The sequence below is a fragment of the Chiloscyllium plagiosum genome, unplaced genomic scaffold (genome assembly GCF_037043375.1).
Source record: "Chiloscyllium plagiosum isolate Xiang-an unplaced genomic scaffold, Cpla_swu_hap1 HiC_scaffold_31, whole genome shotgun sequence".
Taxonomy (NCBI): Eukaryota; Metazoa; Chordata; class Chondrichthyes; order Orectolobiformes; family Hemiscylliidae; genus Chiloscyllium; species Chiloscyllium plagiosum.
Window position 1 is genome coordinate 29,212,231 of NW_028270169.1, and position 17,871 is coordinate 29,230,101.

The 17,871-nt window shown below is 38.7% G+C and overlaps 1 protein-coding gene across 1 annotated transcript in view; it reads right to left on the reverse strand.

The window, feature by feature from the left end:
• The window catches only part of prpf8 (pre-mRNA processing factor 8), a 52,936-nt gene extending 37,715 nt beyond the window's left edge, over positions 1-15,221 (reverse strand). Inside the window, exons 1-6 of the mRNA XM_043718513.2 lie at positions 15,073-15,221; positions 11,317-11,421; positions 6,848-7,016; positions 4,998-5,162; positions 4,262-4,480; positions 1,426-1,638 (exon numbers count right to left, since the gene is read on the reverse strand). Coding sequence (XP_043574448.2) covers positions 1,426-1,638; positions 4,262-4,480; positions 4,998-5,162; positions 6,848-7,016; positions 11,317-11,410 — 860 coding nt within the window. The 5' untranslated portion in view covers positions 11,411-11,421; positions 15,073-15,221. The remainder of the gene's footprint in view (positions 1-1,425; positions 1,639-4,261; positions 4,481-4,997; positions 5,163-6,847; positions 7,017-11,316; positions 11,422-15,072) is intronic.
• Between the last annotated feature and the right edge of the window lie 2,650 nt (positions 15,222-17,871).

Consider the following 17,871-nt stretch of genomic DNA (forward strand, 5'->3'; position numbering starts at 1 on the left):
GAAGTTAGAGCAGGTTTGAAATCATTTAACCTTTTACTGGCTGGCTATTTAGTTAAGTAAATCAGAACCACTCAAGTTTTCAACTCTAACTTGGAGTTGGGGGCACTTTGCATGGTTCCAATGTTTGAACTTCCCAGACTAATTACAGTATAGCTGTGCTTTGGGGCCTCCTAGCAGTTCTGAAGCCCATCTTTCAGAGTACTTTTCATAGCTGACTATCTGAATACCTGGGCCAATAACTCACCTGACAAATTGCTTAAAAAAAAACACATACAATTCATAAACATTTGCTCAAACTTACTTTCCACTGGGTTATCAATCAAGTACCAGACATTGTAGGGATCATACTTTGATTTTCCCTTCATATTTTCTCCCAAATTAAAGGCAGATGCAATGGCCTCTACTTGGGTCAAGCCAGAAGAGAAAATAAACTGGCTGGGACTTGACTCTACATCTATAGCTTCACCATGACACAAGGTCCTCATTTATAAACTTGCCCTTTTGTAGCTTACAATTGCTATACAGCAATGACAACTTAAATCATGTACGCATTAGAGTGTGGAATCTGTTCATTTCCATGTTACAAATGTACTGCTCATTAGTGAACTAAATATGCACAAAACCTTATTGAAGTTGTAGAGTACAGCAGTAATAAACTTTAGAACAATTGAAATACAAGGATTAAAGAAAGCGTAGTTCAAGATTAGTATTAGAAAGGAATGCGAAAAGGAACAACCAAATGGCTGAATATTTGCAAGAAAGAAAGCAAAAAGACAGTGTATAACCTGCCGAGTGGTGACCCATAGGCATTTATTTTAAATTACAATACACAAATAAATCATCCGCAGGAATTGAGAAACTATAAACAGGGAAGTAAGACAGATTTAAGAGCAACATTTTACAAAAAGGAAACAGAAGGATTTTGCTGAAAACACACAAGTAATTATGTTACAAGATATGCCTTTAAGAAGGATTTCTTCTGTCAATATTTTTAAGAACAAGCATTGCAAGCTTGCAGCTGAGCTGCTTTCCCTGGGCCCAGATAGCTTTCGATTTAAAAAAAAGTTGGAATAATAGAAGCAGTATGAAGGGGCACGGTCCAGCAGAACCAGGATTTTAGTTTCAGCTTTCATTTGCTGTCGAGGTTTGGAAACTGTTATAGATTGAACACAACACTTTGTTCGATAAAATTAGAATTTGAAAAGACAGTTAGCAAACACTGAAATAGGATTTAATTAGATGATTCACATGCAGGAAAATATTGAAGACTTGATAAATGGAACGCTACTGAACAACGGTGAAGCATTTTGTAGTTGTAGTAACCATTGTTCAACCGAATAGAAATACTAACAGAAAGCAGCTAAATTTTCTGATAACATAATATATAATATTTTGATAATGGATTTTAAAAAGAAAAGTCCTTACTGAAGATTCACATCCCGAACCAGAGGCTCAAACTTGGGTCCACCCGGAATTGCCATGTTGAGCGCTTTGGATGTAAAAAATGCTTTCAGATCAAATAGATAGAAGTAGTTGTCATCCACTAAATCAGTTAGCAACTGATTAGCCAGACGATAAAGAGTGGACATCATAGGTAAAGTAAACTGCCAGCGACGATAAGTTGATCCATTAACATACCTATATTAGGACAGAATAATTCTCAATTTAAACACTTTATAAGAGAAAATTACAACTTAATATCATAGCAATTCACAAGTGGATAGTGATATTTGAATACAATAGGAAGCTGAATAGATTAACCTAATTCTAATTTTCCAATACAGAGAGCTGTGGTATTACTTTTTTGTTTCATTATTAACAAAAGCCCAACTTTTATCAACCTCAATAATTCCTCTCCTGAAGCCAGTCCATGGATTCCAACAAGTTTCTAGTACTTCGTTAGTGGTCAGTTATCATGCACAAGTCTATAAAGTTAAACATTAACATGCTATTTAACTTCAATGGCATCACTAAGCCTAACCAAGTCCTCACCCAAGTGCCAACATATCCATTTCTAGCAGTTACCACAGGTAAGACCATAGCTGAACAAATGTTTCTTTTACTTTAGTTCACCACACACACACACACGTACTGTTTCCCCATGTTTTGTTATTAGCTAGATTCTGTTGTCAGTAGGGGAGAAGGTGCTTACTAGTGACCTTAAATGAAACTGTCCAAAAGTTCAAGTGACCATTGTAGTGTGGCTTTCACCTTTCCCAATGGCAGTTTAAATCTAGTGCCAACTTAGGGAGATTTCACAACATGCAGCAGTAGTGATGACAGCAAGCAGCTAATCACAAAGTATTCTTTCAGTCAGGAACCAAAAAACCACTATCTGTAGTTTAAATTTTCAGTTTTCAAATAACTAAATAACTCACTTTAAAGCAAAGCTAAAATGGCAATTTGAACAAATTGTTTTAAAAATGTGGAATTTATCATAATGGGGAAGTTGCCATCCCACAAATGTCTTGTTATAAGGAGAGGGTGGACAAACTTGGATTGTTTTCACTAGAGCGTCAGAGGCGCAACTTGATGAAAGTATATAAAATTATGGGAGGCATGGATAGGATGGATAGTTGCCCAGGGTGGAAATGTCATATGATAGGGGGCATAGGTTTAAGATGAGAGAGGAAAAGTTCAAAGGAAAGCTTTTTTTTAAATACAGAGGGTTGTAGGTGCCTGGAACATGCTGTTATGGGAGGTGGTAGATGCAAGATGATTTAAGAGGCTTTGATTCAGACACATGAAGAGGCAGGGATAGAAGGATATGGACCACGTGCAGGCAGATGGGATTATTTTAAAATAGCATTATGGTTGGCACAGACATGGTTGGCCAAAGGACCTGTTACTGTGTTGACTGTTCGATGTTAAATACCTTTCCATGGTCAGTGAGTGTTTACTATTCGTTATGAATTTAGTATACAATTAATTGATTAAAAATATGAGAAATTTCTCCATAATCAATCACTAATTGCTTTGGAATTGTTGAGAGGAGTGTAAAATCACTGAACTATAACCTTCAGATTAAGAATTGTGAAGTCTAGTTGTGTATTCTTTTCAAAATTTTGGCTTTTTGATATTTCTCTACAATAAGCCTATTAAGTTGAATTAAATCTAAATTTACTTGTACCAAATAATAAGGTTGTTGAGCATTATTACTTAGTCATAGAGTAGTGCAGGATGGAAACAGTCCCTTCATTCCAACTTGTCCATACCAACTAGACATCCTAAATAAATCTAGTCCTATTTGCCAGTATTTGGCCCATATTCCTCTAAATCCTTTCTCTTCATATACCCATCCAGATGCTGTAATCGTATAGGTTGTTCTTCTATAATGTGTGTTTTGTCAACGTGAACTGGCTGTAACGTAAATGACGAATAAGGGACACTATTTCCAAAGAGCGAACTTTTAAAATGTGTGTGGGCTATAACACGATTATATCACCAACACTTTAAACTCTATTTGTATTGCGTAATTCTTGTATTGCACGGGGTCACACAGGAACAGAACTATCATGCTATGGAAGAAATAACTGTACCAGCCTCCACAGGAAAAGGTCCATTTTAAATGGTTCCCCTCTCACCTTCTGTAATCAAGAGTTATTACTTTTATTCACAAAGAATTAAAAATAAAAGACCATGATTTGATGTCCAATTGAAGAGTACTAGAATAAATAACCCTTGACTGAATTTTTAAAAATTTTTCATACTGAAGCCAATGATTGGCAAAGAAGGACCATTGACAAATCAAAATTGTAAAACAATCTTTGGAAGTCTTGTGGTGCAGTGGTAGTGCCCTACCTTGGGTTTAAATCCCACTTGTTCCAGAGGCGTGTAATAACATTTCTGAACAGGTTAGTTGTAAAGTATGTAAAACATCGCATATAGACAATAGGCAAGATTAAAGGAACTGCTCAAATTTCCAAGAAAGAATATTCCATGGCATTATATTTATTTTAGATTGTGAACTGACCATTGGGCCCTTGTGGAAAACAACAAACATAATATCAAATTAATATAGAGTTGGTTGAACCCGTTAAACCTAACAATGTCATAATTAATTGTTCATTCACAAGAAGTGAAGTCATTTTAATTAGTTCAGGTGTAACTATCCTAGCAGTACAGTTTTAATTTGCCTATTCTGTGAATACTTGTTAATAATTTAAAATCAGATAATTGTTTCCATGTCACTTAGCTACTTTGTCAGGCCTTCAATCTTTCATGACATTAACACAGTGGACTCTAAGACACAAAGCCTTACTTTGGATTGTCTTTCAGTGGTTGGTGATCATATAACCACTCTGCCACTGGTCCATCCTCTTCTGAATCAAGTTCCATCTGTATTGCTTCAAGTGGCTCCACATCTAGTATATTATCTGCATAATCCAGTGGAGGCTCTTCATCATCAAAAGGAGGAAACCGCATCCTTTTAAAGTGTCGTCTATCACGCTTTTCACGTCTCATCATAATCCACATGGTTCTAATGAGAAATGAATCTTTGGTTATTGCATTCCATCACAAAAATATCCTCTCGAGTATAAAATGCTATTCCTGATCATATGCAATGGAGCAACAGGAGCAACTGAAGTATAAAATGCACTCAAAATATTCTTATCTAAATTGAAATTACAGTACATTTGAAAATTCTTCCATGAATGAAAAATATCCAAGCAAATATCTTTTGAATGCATGATCTATCAACAGGATATCTTCTATCTTCCACTGGAATAACTGAAATCACTGATATCCAGGAGGACAAAGTCTAAATCAACAAGGCTAATCTTTAATACAAATAACAACTGGTATTAAGGCCTATAATTTTGACAAGCATCTTGTCCCACTACTTTTGTATGAATAACTAATAGCTATAACATTGATTTCCTTGTATCATTCAACTTGATTCGGAAATTGTCATGGACAGAAGAACACAAAATACTTTACAAGTGAATGAAAACATATTTTCATCAAAAGCTCTTGAAAAACTCAACACTACTTACCCCCACTGAGATATATAAACTGGTTCAATAACCCAGGGAATTTCATTAACAAATGAGATTGCGCCCGTGATGTGATACAAAACTGAAACATCCCTGATCTGTTCCCATGGCATAGGCATATTCTCCAGTAGTTTCAGAACAGCATGCGGCATATACTTCAAAGCACTATGGAGAGAGGGAAAAATACAATTGCCAATATATTAGCTTTAGTCATACAGTTGTACAGCACAGAAACAAGAGCCTTTGGACCAACTCGCCCCTGCTCAACAGATATCCTAAATTAATCTAGTTCCATTTGCTAGCATTTGGCCCATATCCCTCTAAGCCCTTCCAATTCATGTACCCATCAAGATGCCTTTTAAATGGTGTAATTATAGTAGCCTCCACCACTTCCTCTGACAGTTCATTCCAAACACCACCCTTTACATGAAAAAGCTGCTCCTTAGATCCCTTTTAAATCTTCACCCTCTCACCATAGATCTATGCCCTCTAATTTTGGACTTCCCTAGTCTGGGAAAAAGACCTTGACAATTCACCCTCTCCATGCCACTCATGATTTTATAAACTGCTCTAAAGGTCACCTTTCAGCCTTCGAATGTCCATGAAAAAAAAAAAGCCCTAGCATATTCAGCCTCTTCCTAAATCTCAAACCCTCTAACCCTGGCAACATCTTTGTAAATCTTTTCTGAACCCTTTTACGGTTTCACAACATCCTTCCTATAGTAGGGAGACCAGAACTAAACCAGAACTAAACACAGTATTCCAAAAGTAGCCTAACCAATGTCCTGTCCAGCCGCAACATGACCTCCCAACTCCTATAGTCAATGCAGTGACCAATAAAGGCAAATGTAGCAAACCTCTTCTTCACTACCCTGTCTACCTGTGACTCCACTTTCAAGGAACTATGAAACTGCACTAAGGTCTCTTTGTTTGGCAACACTCCTCAGAACCTTACCATTACGTGTATAAGTCCTGTCCTGATTTGCTGCACCAAAATGCAGCACCTCACATTTATTTAAATTAAACGTCATCTGCCACTCCTCAGCCTATTGTACTCTGAGTCAAACAGCCTCACTGTGATGACAAGTCTAATGACTGATATTAAAAATGCATACTTCTCATTGTATTTTAGAGCAAATCAATTTTAATTCACAAGATAAACAGTTACATCTAATATTTTGGGTAAGTGCTATATTTTAGAATAATTGGTTAGCATATAAACTGGAATACAAAATGGCACTTTGCAAGTTTGAAAATGCATATATTTCAATGATCAAGCGAGAATTGAATTAGACTACTGCTTGATTAGAGATAGACTTGAAGTCCTCTTTAAGCTGAATGTATACAAAACTGTCACTAGTGTGAAATACAGATTTGAGCAACTGAAAATCTAGAACTATTTAAAAGGAAGACCTAAGTAGTACACAAGCATATGAAAACAGAGCTGTGGGAGTGCAATATTTAAGTAAGTTATCATGACCTGTATACTGCATATATTATGTTCCATTCGGTTAGTCACTGCAGATTTCAGATCTTTACTCCCCACTCCCATCACAACATCTCTTCCCTTCCCACCTCCATACAGAACATTATTTTTCACAGCAGTATATGCATAAACATTCATACTCAACAAGGTGAGTACTGGAGGTCAAGCCATTCATTAAAAAATCAAACAAGTACTAAAAATGCTCTGGACTATCAATGAACCACTTGTTATTGAAACAAAAACATGCTTCAGTTAAATAGTAAAATTAAAAGTTCAAGTAAAAATCATTCAGCATCAATCTCAGAGGATAATTATGGGCTTAATGTTAAAATGCTATTGTCCTCCGTATTGACAAAATGCTTACCCAAGATAGACTCTCTTGTCATGCCTGAATTTCCGGTTTGTCATGTCACCATGATCACGAATGATCTTTCTGACATGTTCAGGAGGCATGTCCTCTTTCTGAGCATCCACGAAGCCAAACTTTCTCTTCTCAGCATACCGTTTAGCCTGAAGTTGTTGCCATTTCCTGGCTGGAAAAATAATTTAATACACTGGAAAGTTTATAATTGAGCACAATCTCAAAAGAAAGGTGTCATAACTTCTTTAAAAATATTCCATGACTTAATCAACAGCTTACTTAGCTACGTGATTTGCCTGTATCGATTGCAAGACAAAACTTTTCACTGTACCTCAGTACACGTGACAATAAATTCAATTCAATTCAATCAAAATGAATATTGGAGTATAAGCAGAAGTCAACATCTAAAGTCAACAGAATGTCCAATACTTTGTCTACTACAATGTTGAAGTTATTCCAATGTTGTTAGGCAAAGTTGTATTTTCCTCTTCAATGGAGGACAGGGCAACATGGTGAATCACACATTATGGGTTGTTCTGAGATATCAGCATCAAACTAAGCCATTAATACTAATCACTGAACTTTATTTTTAAACTCACCTAAGCATCCATTGGGCTGACTGCAGTTAACAGAAGACATGGAGGCAGGATGATGAATTTTTCATTGCTCAGTGAGTTATATAAGCTTAGGAAATGAATTTTAAAAATCACAGCCAGAAAAATATTGAAATAACCATGCTATATGGTTTGCCTCTCACTGAATTTCATTGAACTGAACTGAATAAGGCTGAACATCCTTCCCATTCCTGGATGGCAAGCTCCGGACTTAAATAGAACATAAGCTCAGTTACGAGTAACTTGTCAGTTCCAAAAACTAATAAGGATGCCTAGCTGAGGTCAATGGCAACTAGCATATATGCAACAGCACTTGAGAGGTCTTATTTTTAGGCTGCAGCACCCAAGGGCAGCAATTCACTGTGTTGTTTCAGAACTAAATGCAATATGTGCCTCTTTTTTATAGCTTTGAAGGGTGGATCACCACTACCCAAAATATCCATTCCTAACTACACACAGCACATGGATTTACAATCCTCTAGCTGAAGTTGATATGCTGTCCTACTTCTAGAAACCAACAACAGTTCAATTATAAAATACATTTGCTATGTAAATCAGTTAGTTTGGAATTTCCAGTGAATTTTCAAGCTAACCTGACTACAGAGAAAAGGCTCAGGTTCTAAAGGCAATGAATAAATTTACAGACTTATTACAACCTGCTCAATGATGCCCAGTTGGGTCACTCAACTCATGATCTCATTATAGCCTTGGTTCAAACATGAACAAAAGAAATGAATTCCAGAGGTGAGGTGAGAGGACTGTCTTGACATCAAGGCCACATGTGACTGAGTGCAGTTTTAAGGAGCCCCAGCAAAACTGGGGAAACGAAAATGGGAAGCGAAAACAAAAATTGCTAAGGAAAATCAGAGATAACATTTCAGGTGGAGTGACCCTTCCTCAGAATTGAGGAAGTCAATGGGAAACTGCAGCAAATCTTGTTGGTTGGTGTCATACACGGCACATAGGATGACGGTTCTGGTTATTAGAGGGCAGTCATCTCAGGAGAATATCCTATTCCAACTATCTTCAGCTGCTTCATCAAAGTTAGAAGTGGGAATGTTCGCTAGTGTTTGCACCAAGTTCAGCACCATTCATAACTCCTCAGATATTCAGGCCATCCATACCCAAATGCAACAAGACCTGGAATTACCCAGGCGTGGGCTGAAAAGTGGCAAATAACATTTGTGCTACACAAGGAAGGCAATGGACTAATGGCATCATTGCTAGCCTATTAATCTGGACACCCTAGATAATGTCCCGGGATGAGGTTCGAAACCACAACAGCAAATGGTGGAATTTGAATTCAAAAAGAAAATCTGGAATTTAGAAACTAATGATGTCCGTGAGACCACTGTTGTTTGTTGGAAAAACCCATCAGGAAAGGAAACCTGAAAGATATGAAACCAGAAGGATCGCCATGCATTTACCTTGGCACCAGAAAAGACAATGACAAAAACACTCCTGTCTACTATGTAAAGTCCTCCTCACTAACATTTGAAGACCAGTGTCAAAATTGGGAGAGCTGTCTCATAGACTAATCAAGCAACAGCCTGATATGGTCATATTCATGGAATCAGACCTTACAGACAATGTCGCAGACACCATTAGGTCAAGACAGCCCACCATTACCTTCTCAAGGACAATTAGGAATGGGTAATAAATGCTGGCCAGCCAGCGACACCCACATCCCACAATATGAATGAATAAAAAAAAGCCTGGCAATGACATTCTCCAAATAAGAGACAATCTGACCATCTCTTGAACTCTAAAGGTGGCACCATCATTAAATCCCCCACAATCAACATCTCGGACATTTACCATAGACCAGAAGGTGAACTACACTAGCCATACAAATATTGGTTACAAGAGCATCTCCTGACTCTGCAAATTTTGTCCATCATTTACACAGTAGAGTCAGGTGTGCGATTAAATATTCCATATTTGCTTGGACGAGTGCTGCAACAATAACACAAAAACCCTGACACCATCCAGATCAAAGCAGCCCACTTGATTGGTAGCACATCCACAAATACTCACTCCCTTCACACTGAGAACACTCAACAGCAGCAATGTATACCATCTTCAAGATGCACTGCCAATATTCACCAATTGTTTCTTAAGCAGCCCTTCAAAACCCAGGACAATTTCCATCTATGATGTGGAGATTCATGTTGGACTGGGTGGACAAAGTTAAAAACCACAACAATAGGTTATAGTCCAACAGGTTATTTGGAAGTACCGGCTTTCAGAGCGCTGCTCCTTCACCAGGTAGCAATTTCCATCTAGAAAAACAAAGGCAACAGACACACGGGAACACCACCACGTAGAAGATCACTTCCAAGTCACTCATCAGCTGGACTTGAGAATATATTCCCATTCCTTCAGTATCACTGGATCAATCCCTCCCTAACAGCACTGTGGATCTACCTATAACTTTTTTTTTATTCATTCACGAGACAAGGGCATTATTGACCAAGCTTGCATTTATTGCCTACCCTTAATTGCCTAGAGGGCAGTTAAGAATCAATCACATTGCTGTAGGTCTGGAGTGACATGTCAACCAGCTAAGGATTCCAATCCTTCCTTAAACCAAGTAAGTGAACATTAGAGATGTTTTTTTTCCTGACAATCGATGACTTAATTCTAAATTGTTACTGAATTCAAATTTCACCATCTGGCGTGGCAGGATTTGAACCCAGGTTTCCAGAAAAACACTTGATTCCTGGATTAACAGTCCAGTGGTAGTACCAGTAGGCCACTGGTTCCCTTTTGAACTGCAGGCAGTATTGACCCAAACCAGCGATGCCCATGGTCCATGAATAAATAAAAAAACTAAGAAAGCACAATGAAGACATAAAATCAAGATTACAGTTTTCATGCAGTCACTTGGGTCTTCATACACACAGGTACAAAGTTAACAGTGTCCAATACAAGGAAAGATAAAAAGAATATCCAAGTTTGAGTATTTTGGGTGCCCTTGAGGTGTAAGGTTTTAACACAAGATCACAGTCGATTAATTGCTTTTTTAAAAGATGCTGTCAGCAGTAGTGAATAACGCAGTTATCTTTTCAGTTTGTGATTCTCTGATGCACCTTTCCAGTCAGAGCTGAAGTGCTGGTACTTTTCTTCTGCAGATAGAGGGCGCCTTCTCAGTCCATGTTCGGTTCTACATTCTTAATTCCATCTCTCCTTGGTCTACCAAAAGTACAGCATTTGAAACACAACTGTTTTATGATTCTGTATAACACTGAGGTTATTGCTTCAAGGTTTGGTAACTGCAGATGTTTCATCTCCAATATGTGAAGATTGTCATAATTATGTAAATCAAGTAAGAGATGAGGACTTTTTCACATTTCCTCTGTAGCCTGACTGGCTAATTTCATTGCCCTTGGGGAAATGTTAATTTCAAACCAGATTGCCTTTTGGGTAATCCATCAATTTCATGACATTTAGCCAACCTGTGCTGCTCAGGATATGCTTGTGGCTATTTAGCACACCCTTTTAAAAAATCTTTTCAGTCAATGTAAGTCCTAGATAATTAAATCATTCAATGGAAGTCAAAAAATCAATACTCCATATTTCATATAATAAAAACTGCAGTCTTGAAAATTTTCAATTTAAATTTAATTATTAGAACAAAAGGTGCTACAGTATTAAAAACATTTTTAGTTCTAAATCTCCAAAGTCATGCCTCACAGCTTTGAGTATTTGTCACACAATGGGCACCCAAAGTGCACAAAAACCAAATAAAATTTAAATTTTAACATGTAGTGCTTTAATAATGAGGTAAACTTTTGTACACATAATTATATTAGTTTCTATATGTTAACTGACCAGATTAATGTAGAAATGTCTCACCTTTCTCTTGTAGTTTTTCCTCAGACATGTAATCAGGTAGAGGGACTGGAACGGGATTGGGCCCAGGTGCAGCCCTGTACGGAAATGCTGCCATTTTTGTAGATTCTGAGAGAAAAGACAGATTTAATTCTTTTAGCTATCTGCAAATCCATTATTTATAATTTGCAGAGGGATTAAAGTGAGTTTCCCCTTTAGCCTAGGATGTGAGGCACTTTCTAATTAAAATTATTTGTGCGCATTGATTTAAGATGCCTATGTGTGCAAAGTTTTTAAAAATTCTATAAATATATGAAATGAATAATAAAATGCACAAGATACAATTTGGTGACGAGCACAGAATTAATGTTTACACAGATTGTAATAACACACATCCAAACCAGCGGGAATATGAAAATGTATGTGAATTAAACTGGCTCTGATTACTTATAAACGCAGCCATATATACTGACATCCAAAGTTCATTTTCACTCAATTTGGGCTGCAATCCAGATACAATCTGCAACTACAGATCAGAGGATCTGAAAAAATTTCCATTTTCAGTAGAAATTTTTGATCTGTTATTTTTTGTCCAGATAAATACATTTATTATGCTATCCTTCTGATATCTTAATGCATAGCCATGGATGTACATGCAGTACAGGTAACTGCTTTAATAACACTTTCAACATCTATATACTCAATTGTTTACACTTGAAAACATTCATTTTAAGACTTTCTTTAAATGTTTTTGAATGTGTAAATTGGGAGTCAAGCTTTGGACATTATGTTGCAAAAACAAAATCAACATTTCTCATGGAATACTCAGATGCAAGTGATATGTCAGTTTCAGTAGCTCACATTTTGAAAACAGCCAAAAGATTAAGGAATTAACTTTGAAAATGGAACCTGAATTCATAATCTCTTGACAATCACGCTGAACAAAGCATAAAAACTGCAGCAAACATCAAGCTCCCTAGTACAATTTGAAAAGTTATGTGCAATTGCTTTGGTGCCCTCAGGAACAGACTCCTCTTAACCAATCCCACCATGAAATAATGTTTCTTCATCCCATTGCTTCTGTATTAGATTTTGGCACAGAATGGCTGATGCATTTACTTACATGCAAAGCCTTCCAAAGGGATATTAGATTAGAGTTTAGATTAGATTAGATTACATTACATTACAGTGTGGAAACAGGCCCTTCGGCCCAATAAGTCCACACCGACCTGCCGAAGCGCAACCCACCCATACCCCTACATTTACCCCTTACCTAACACTACGGGCAAGTTAGCCAATTCACCTGATCTGCACATCTTTGTGACGGTGGGAGGAAATCGGAGCACCCGGAGGAAACCCACACAGACACGGGGAGAACGTGCAAACTCCACACAGTCAGTCGTCTGAGGTGGGAATTGAACCTGGGTCTCAGGCGCTGTAAGGCAGCAGTGCTAACCACTGTGCCACCGTGCCGCCCACAAGAATAGGTAGCCAATAAACCCCCCTGAAAAGGGATATGTACAACTAATGAATACCAACTTGGTTATTTTAGGCAACATCATGAAAACCTTAATGGGATTTGTAACAAAACCCAAGCTTCTCCAAAATTACCGTCCAGCCAACTGACAGCATTTCTGTTAACTTAGATGCCTAGAATCAGCAGTTTCCACAGCATACATGATTTGCATTAAACTCTTATGTTAATATACACAAACTCCCTCAGGACCTAGCATGTTTAGGGCATCAACTGCAACATTTCAGAATTCTGGAGACAGTGGAAAAGCAACATACTTGTCTATGGCTATTCAGTAGCTTGACTTTTGAAGATATAGGAACATCCAGGATTTTGAAAAGACCTTCTAGCATTATCGTGAAGAACTTATTATTAAAGTTACATTTACACATGGAAGCCACATTTCTATATGTTCTGTATGCCAAACTAAATACATATAATCATTCTGACTGGGATCCATATCACTATTCTCTAGGTCATAATCTGGAACTTCCTTTCTATCAGCACTGCAGGTGGCCCTACACTCCAATGGCTGCAGCGATTCGTAAAGGAAGTTCAATTCCATCTTCTCCAAAACAATTAGTGATGGACAATAAAAATGCTGGCCTAGTTTGCAACACCTACATCCCATGAATTAACTTTAAAAATGTATACTTGAAAGGGAGATTTAAATCTATGCTAAAAATGTTAGTAAATTGTACAATCACAAAACACAGAAGGAGGCTATCCAGACTATCGCACTCATCAGCTCTTTGAGAGAGCTTGAAATTAAATCTGACAAAAGATCATGAGCCTGCAACATTAACTGTTTTTGTCGTCATTATGCTGCCTGATCTATTTCCAGCATCCACAGTATTTTTCTTTTACACCAATTACTCCCACTTGTTCCCATAACAGGAGTGTGGTGATGGAAAAGCACAGCAGGTCCGGCAGCATCTGAGGAGCAGGAGAATTGACATTTCAGGCATAAGCCCTTCATCAGGAATCCTGCTGTGCTTTTCCAGCATCACACTCTCGACTCTGATCTCTAGCAACTGCAGTCCTCATTTTCCCCTTGTTCCCATAACTACAACTTTTTTTCCTTATTGAGATCCCCTTTTTGATATAGGCTTGAATTTGCTTGTCCTTTTGAATAGTGTCTTGGTGAGAAACTTGCACCAATCTTAAGCATGTTTAATAACAAATTCTAAGCATATCATGCCATACTCTTCTGGTGTGAATGATGTGGCTGGAGGGAGAGAAACTGGAACAAAGGGGGAATTTACACTGAACAGCTACACTTCTGTTGAATGGTAGGACCAAAGGAAATACAAAGGATCAGAGGAACCTTTGCGTGTAAGTCCATATATTTATGAAGGCAGCAGGCAAGTGTAAAGAATGCATATGGGATATTCGTCTTTATTCAAAGCATTGAATACAAGTGCAAGGTGGTTATGATGGAGTCATAACATTTACCAGTTAAACCACAGATGCAATACTGTGGACAGTTCTAGTTGTCACATAGGAAGAATCCGATTGCACTAGAGGGGGTCCAAAGGAGATAAAACAATAACTGCAGATGCTGGAAACCAGATTCTGGATCAGTGGTGCTGGAAGAGCACAGCAATTCAGGCAGCATCCAACGAGCAGCGAAATCGGGCTTACCAGGATGTTGCCTTGGCTGGAGTGAAGAGAGACTCTTCAGCTATGAACAGAGACCAGATAGGCTAAGATTGTTTTCCTTACAGCAGAGAAGGCTGAGTGGGTGACCTTCGTCGAAGTGTAAGTTTGAGGAACATCGGGTTGATAAGGAGAAACACTTCTCCTTAGTAGGGACATCAATAACCATGGTGCAAGTTAAGGAGCAGGGGGTTCAGAGGGGATTTGAGGAAACGTTTTGTTCCCCTCGAGTGTGGTGGCTATCTGGAATGCGCTGGCTAAAAGGTATGGTAGAGGGAGAAACCATCAAGACATTTAAGAAACATGTAGATGAGCACAAGGTTATGGGCCAAATGTTGGAAAATGGGATGAAAGTTAATAGATGATTGATGCGCAGATACGACTGGGCCAATCTTCTTTGCTGTTAAAAAAAAAGATGACTTCTCCTGGAAGGTTCCAGCGCGGCATGAGCAGCGAGTCCCCGCCTGAGCTGCTCGAGACCGATGCCTGCCGAGCACCACAATGGAAACCATTAGGCCGCAGGCCGGGCCGAGCTCACTGGGCTCAACCTCGACCCAATCCCACCCTAAACCCAGACCCGCGTGCCCGGAGCACACAGAAATACCTACCCTGAACGCAGCTGCGACGGCAAGGGGAAAAAAAGCGACAAGATCGATTTTTCTCCCTGGCCTTAGGCCTCAGGGCCTCGGCGCCATTAACTCCGCGAGCGAGAGAGGCACCAGTGCACAGTGCCCGGATACTGAAGGCGGGTCTTCCGCTGTCTATGCGAGCTTCCCATTGGTCAATCAGCTGGATTGATGGCCTCTGCAGCCACTCAGAACACAGCAATCTCCAGGTAGCCCACTGAAAACAAGCACATTGAGTGATTAAGTCAGATTTTATAAAGTGAAGTGCACAGCAAATGAACATTTTTTAAAAAATTACACTTAAGATAGATCCCATGTCAACTATTGCAATTAAACAACGTCTGTGCATAACCAAAGTAATATTGAGCATTTGTTTTAAGGAAAAAGTAATACACGGGCGGTACATTGAACACTCAATTCAAAGGAAGAGATGTGACCAAAAGCTTAAAGAGATGGGCTACAATAGGACTTGAAGGAGCTAGGAAAAGCAAATAGCTTAATATCGGAAATTCCAGAGTGCAACAGCAGGTTGGCAAAAGCTGCCTTTGCTGCAGCTAAAATTGAAGGAAGCGTGAGGTTGAAGGGAATTGTAGAATTGGAAACATTTACAGAAATCAAGATGCACAAGGGATCAAGTGGAAGCAAAGTGAATTTTAAATTGGATACATTAATGGACATACATTAAACTAAGTTGAATTTCAATAAGGTCCCATAAGAGATTAGCATGTAAAGTTAAATCACATAGAATTGGAGGTAGTGTACTTTCACGGTTAGAAAAGTGGTTGGCAGGCAGTAACAAAGAATGGGGAAAAACATGATTTTTTTCAAGTGGCAGGCAATGACTAGTGAGCTACCACAAAGATCTGTGCTCCGACCCCAACTATTCACAATACATATGGATGATTTAGACGTGGGAACTAAAAACAATATCTCCAGTTTTGTTCTGGACACAAAGCTGAACTGGAGAAATATGAGGAGGATGCACAGATGCTTCAATGTGATTTGGACAAGTTGAGTGAATGGGCAAGTGTCTAGCAGATGAAGTATAACTTGGATAAATGTAAGATTATTAAGTTAGGTAGCAAAACTAGGAAGGCAGATTGTCATCTGAGTGACAATAAATAGCAAAAAAGGAAGGTGCAATGAGATCTGTATGCCCTTGTAGACTAGTCAATGAAGGTAAGCATGCAGTGAAGAAGGCAAATAGTATATTGGGCTTCATAGCGAGAACATTCGAATACTGGAGCTGGGATGTCTTGCTGCAATTAGGGCCTTGGTAAGACCACACCTGGAGTATTGTGTATAGTTTTGGTCTCTTTATCTGAGGAGGGATGTTTTGTCTGTTTAGGTTTAACCAGACTGATTCCTGTGATGACAGGACTGAGATATGAAGAGAGATTGGATCAGTTAGGACTATAATCACTGGACTTTAGAAGAATGAAGATGATTCTCGCAGAAACCCATAAAATTCTAATAGGACTGGACAGGATACACTCAAGAAGAATGTGCCCAATGACCAGAGATTATAGAACGAGGGGTCACAGTCTAAGGATATGGGTTCGGGTATTTTGTACTGAGAAAGGGAGAAATTTCTTCACCCAGAGATTGTGAGTCTGTGGAATTCTCTGGCACATAATTAAAAATCACACAATATCAGGTTATAGTCCAACAGGTTTATTTGGAAGCACTAGCTTTCGGAGTGCTACTCCTTCATTAGGTGGTTGTGGAATATAAAATCGTAGGACACAAAATTTATAGCAAATGTTTACGGTATGATCTAACTCAAATTATATATTGAAAAAGACCTGGATTGTTTGTTAAGTCTCCCATCTTTTAGAATGGGCATGTTGGTTTCAGTTCTTTCATATGTAAATCCCAGAACTTTCTTAAAGTTACATTCTAAATTGAATTGAATTAAATTTATTGTCACATGTATCAAGGCACAGTGAAAAGCTTTGTCTTGCAAGCAGTACAGGCAGATCACATAGTTAAGTAGCATAAATAGTAAATAAGGTAAACAGCGACAAAAACAAAAACACAGGTACAGGCGAATGTTAAGAGTTTGTGAGTCCATTCAGTGTTCTAACAACAGTAGGGTAGAAACTGTTATGAAACCGGTTGGTGTGTGTGTTCAGGCATAAGTGAACTTTAACAACAGGTACTATGTTGGCCCAGATAATGCATTGAAGGTATGAGGTGCCCTGTGTGAGGCTATCTGTGCCTCAATGTTCAGACTGATTCTAATCTAAAGAAGGGATTTACAGAATCTTACATGGATTCATGAAGTTTTTGAACAAAATACAATGTAATTCTGCAAGTACAAATTTACTTCACAAACTTATATATGTGTGTGTGTGTGTGTAGGGGGGTATGAGTGTCTGTTAGGGAGTGTGTGTATGTGTGTGAGTGTGAGTGTAAAGGGGTATAAGTCTGTGAGAGGGTGCGTGTGTATGTGTGAGTGTGGTAGTGTATGTGTGAGCGTATGAGAGAGAGCTTGTGTATGAGAGAGGGTCTGTGTGAGTGTGTGGGTCTGCAGGTTTGTGTGTGTGTATGTGTCTATGTGTGTGTGTGTAGTGCATTGGAGTCACCTGTAGTATAACATGAACCCAAGGTCCCGGTTAAGGCCATCCCCTTGGGTAGCGAACTCGGCTATCAGCCTCTGCTTGGCCACTTTGTATTGTTGTCTGTCCCAAAGTCCGCCTTGGAGGATGGTCACCCAAAGGTCTGAGGTCAACTGACCTGGAACACTGAAGTGTTGTCCAACTGGGAGGGAACACTCCG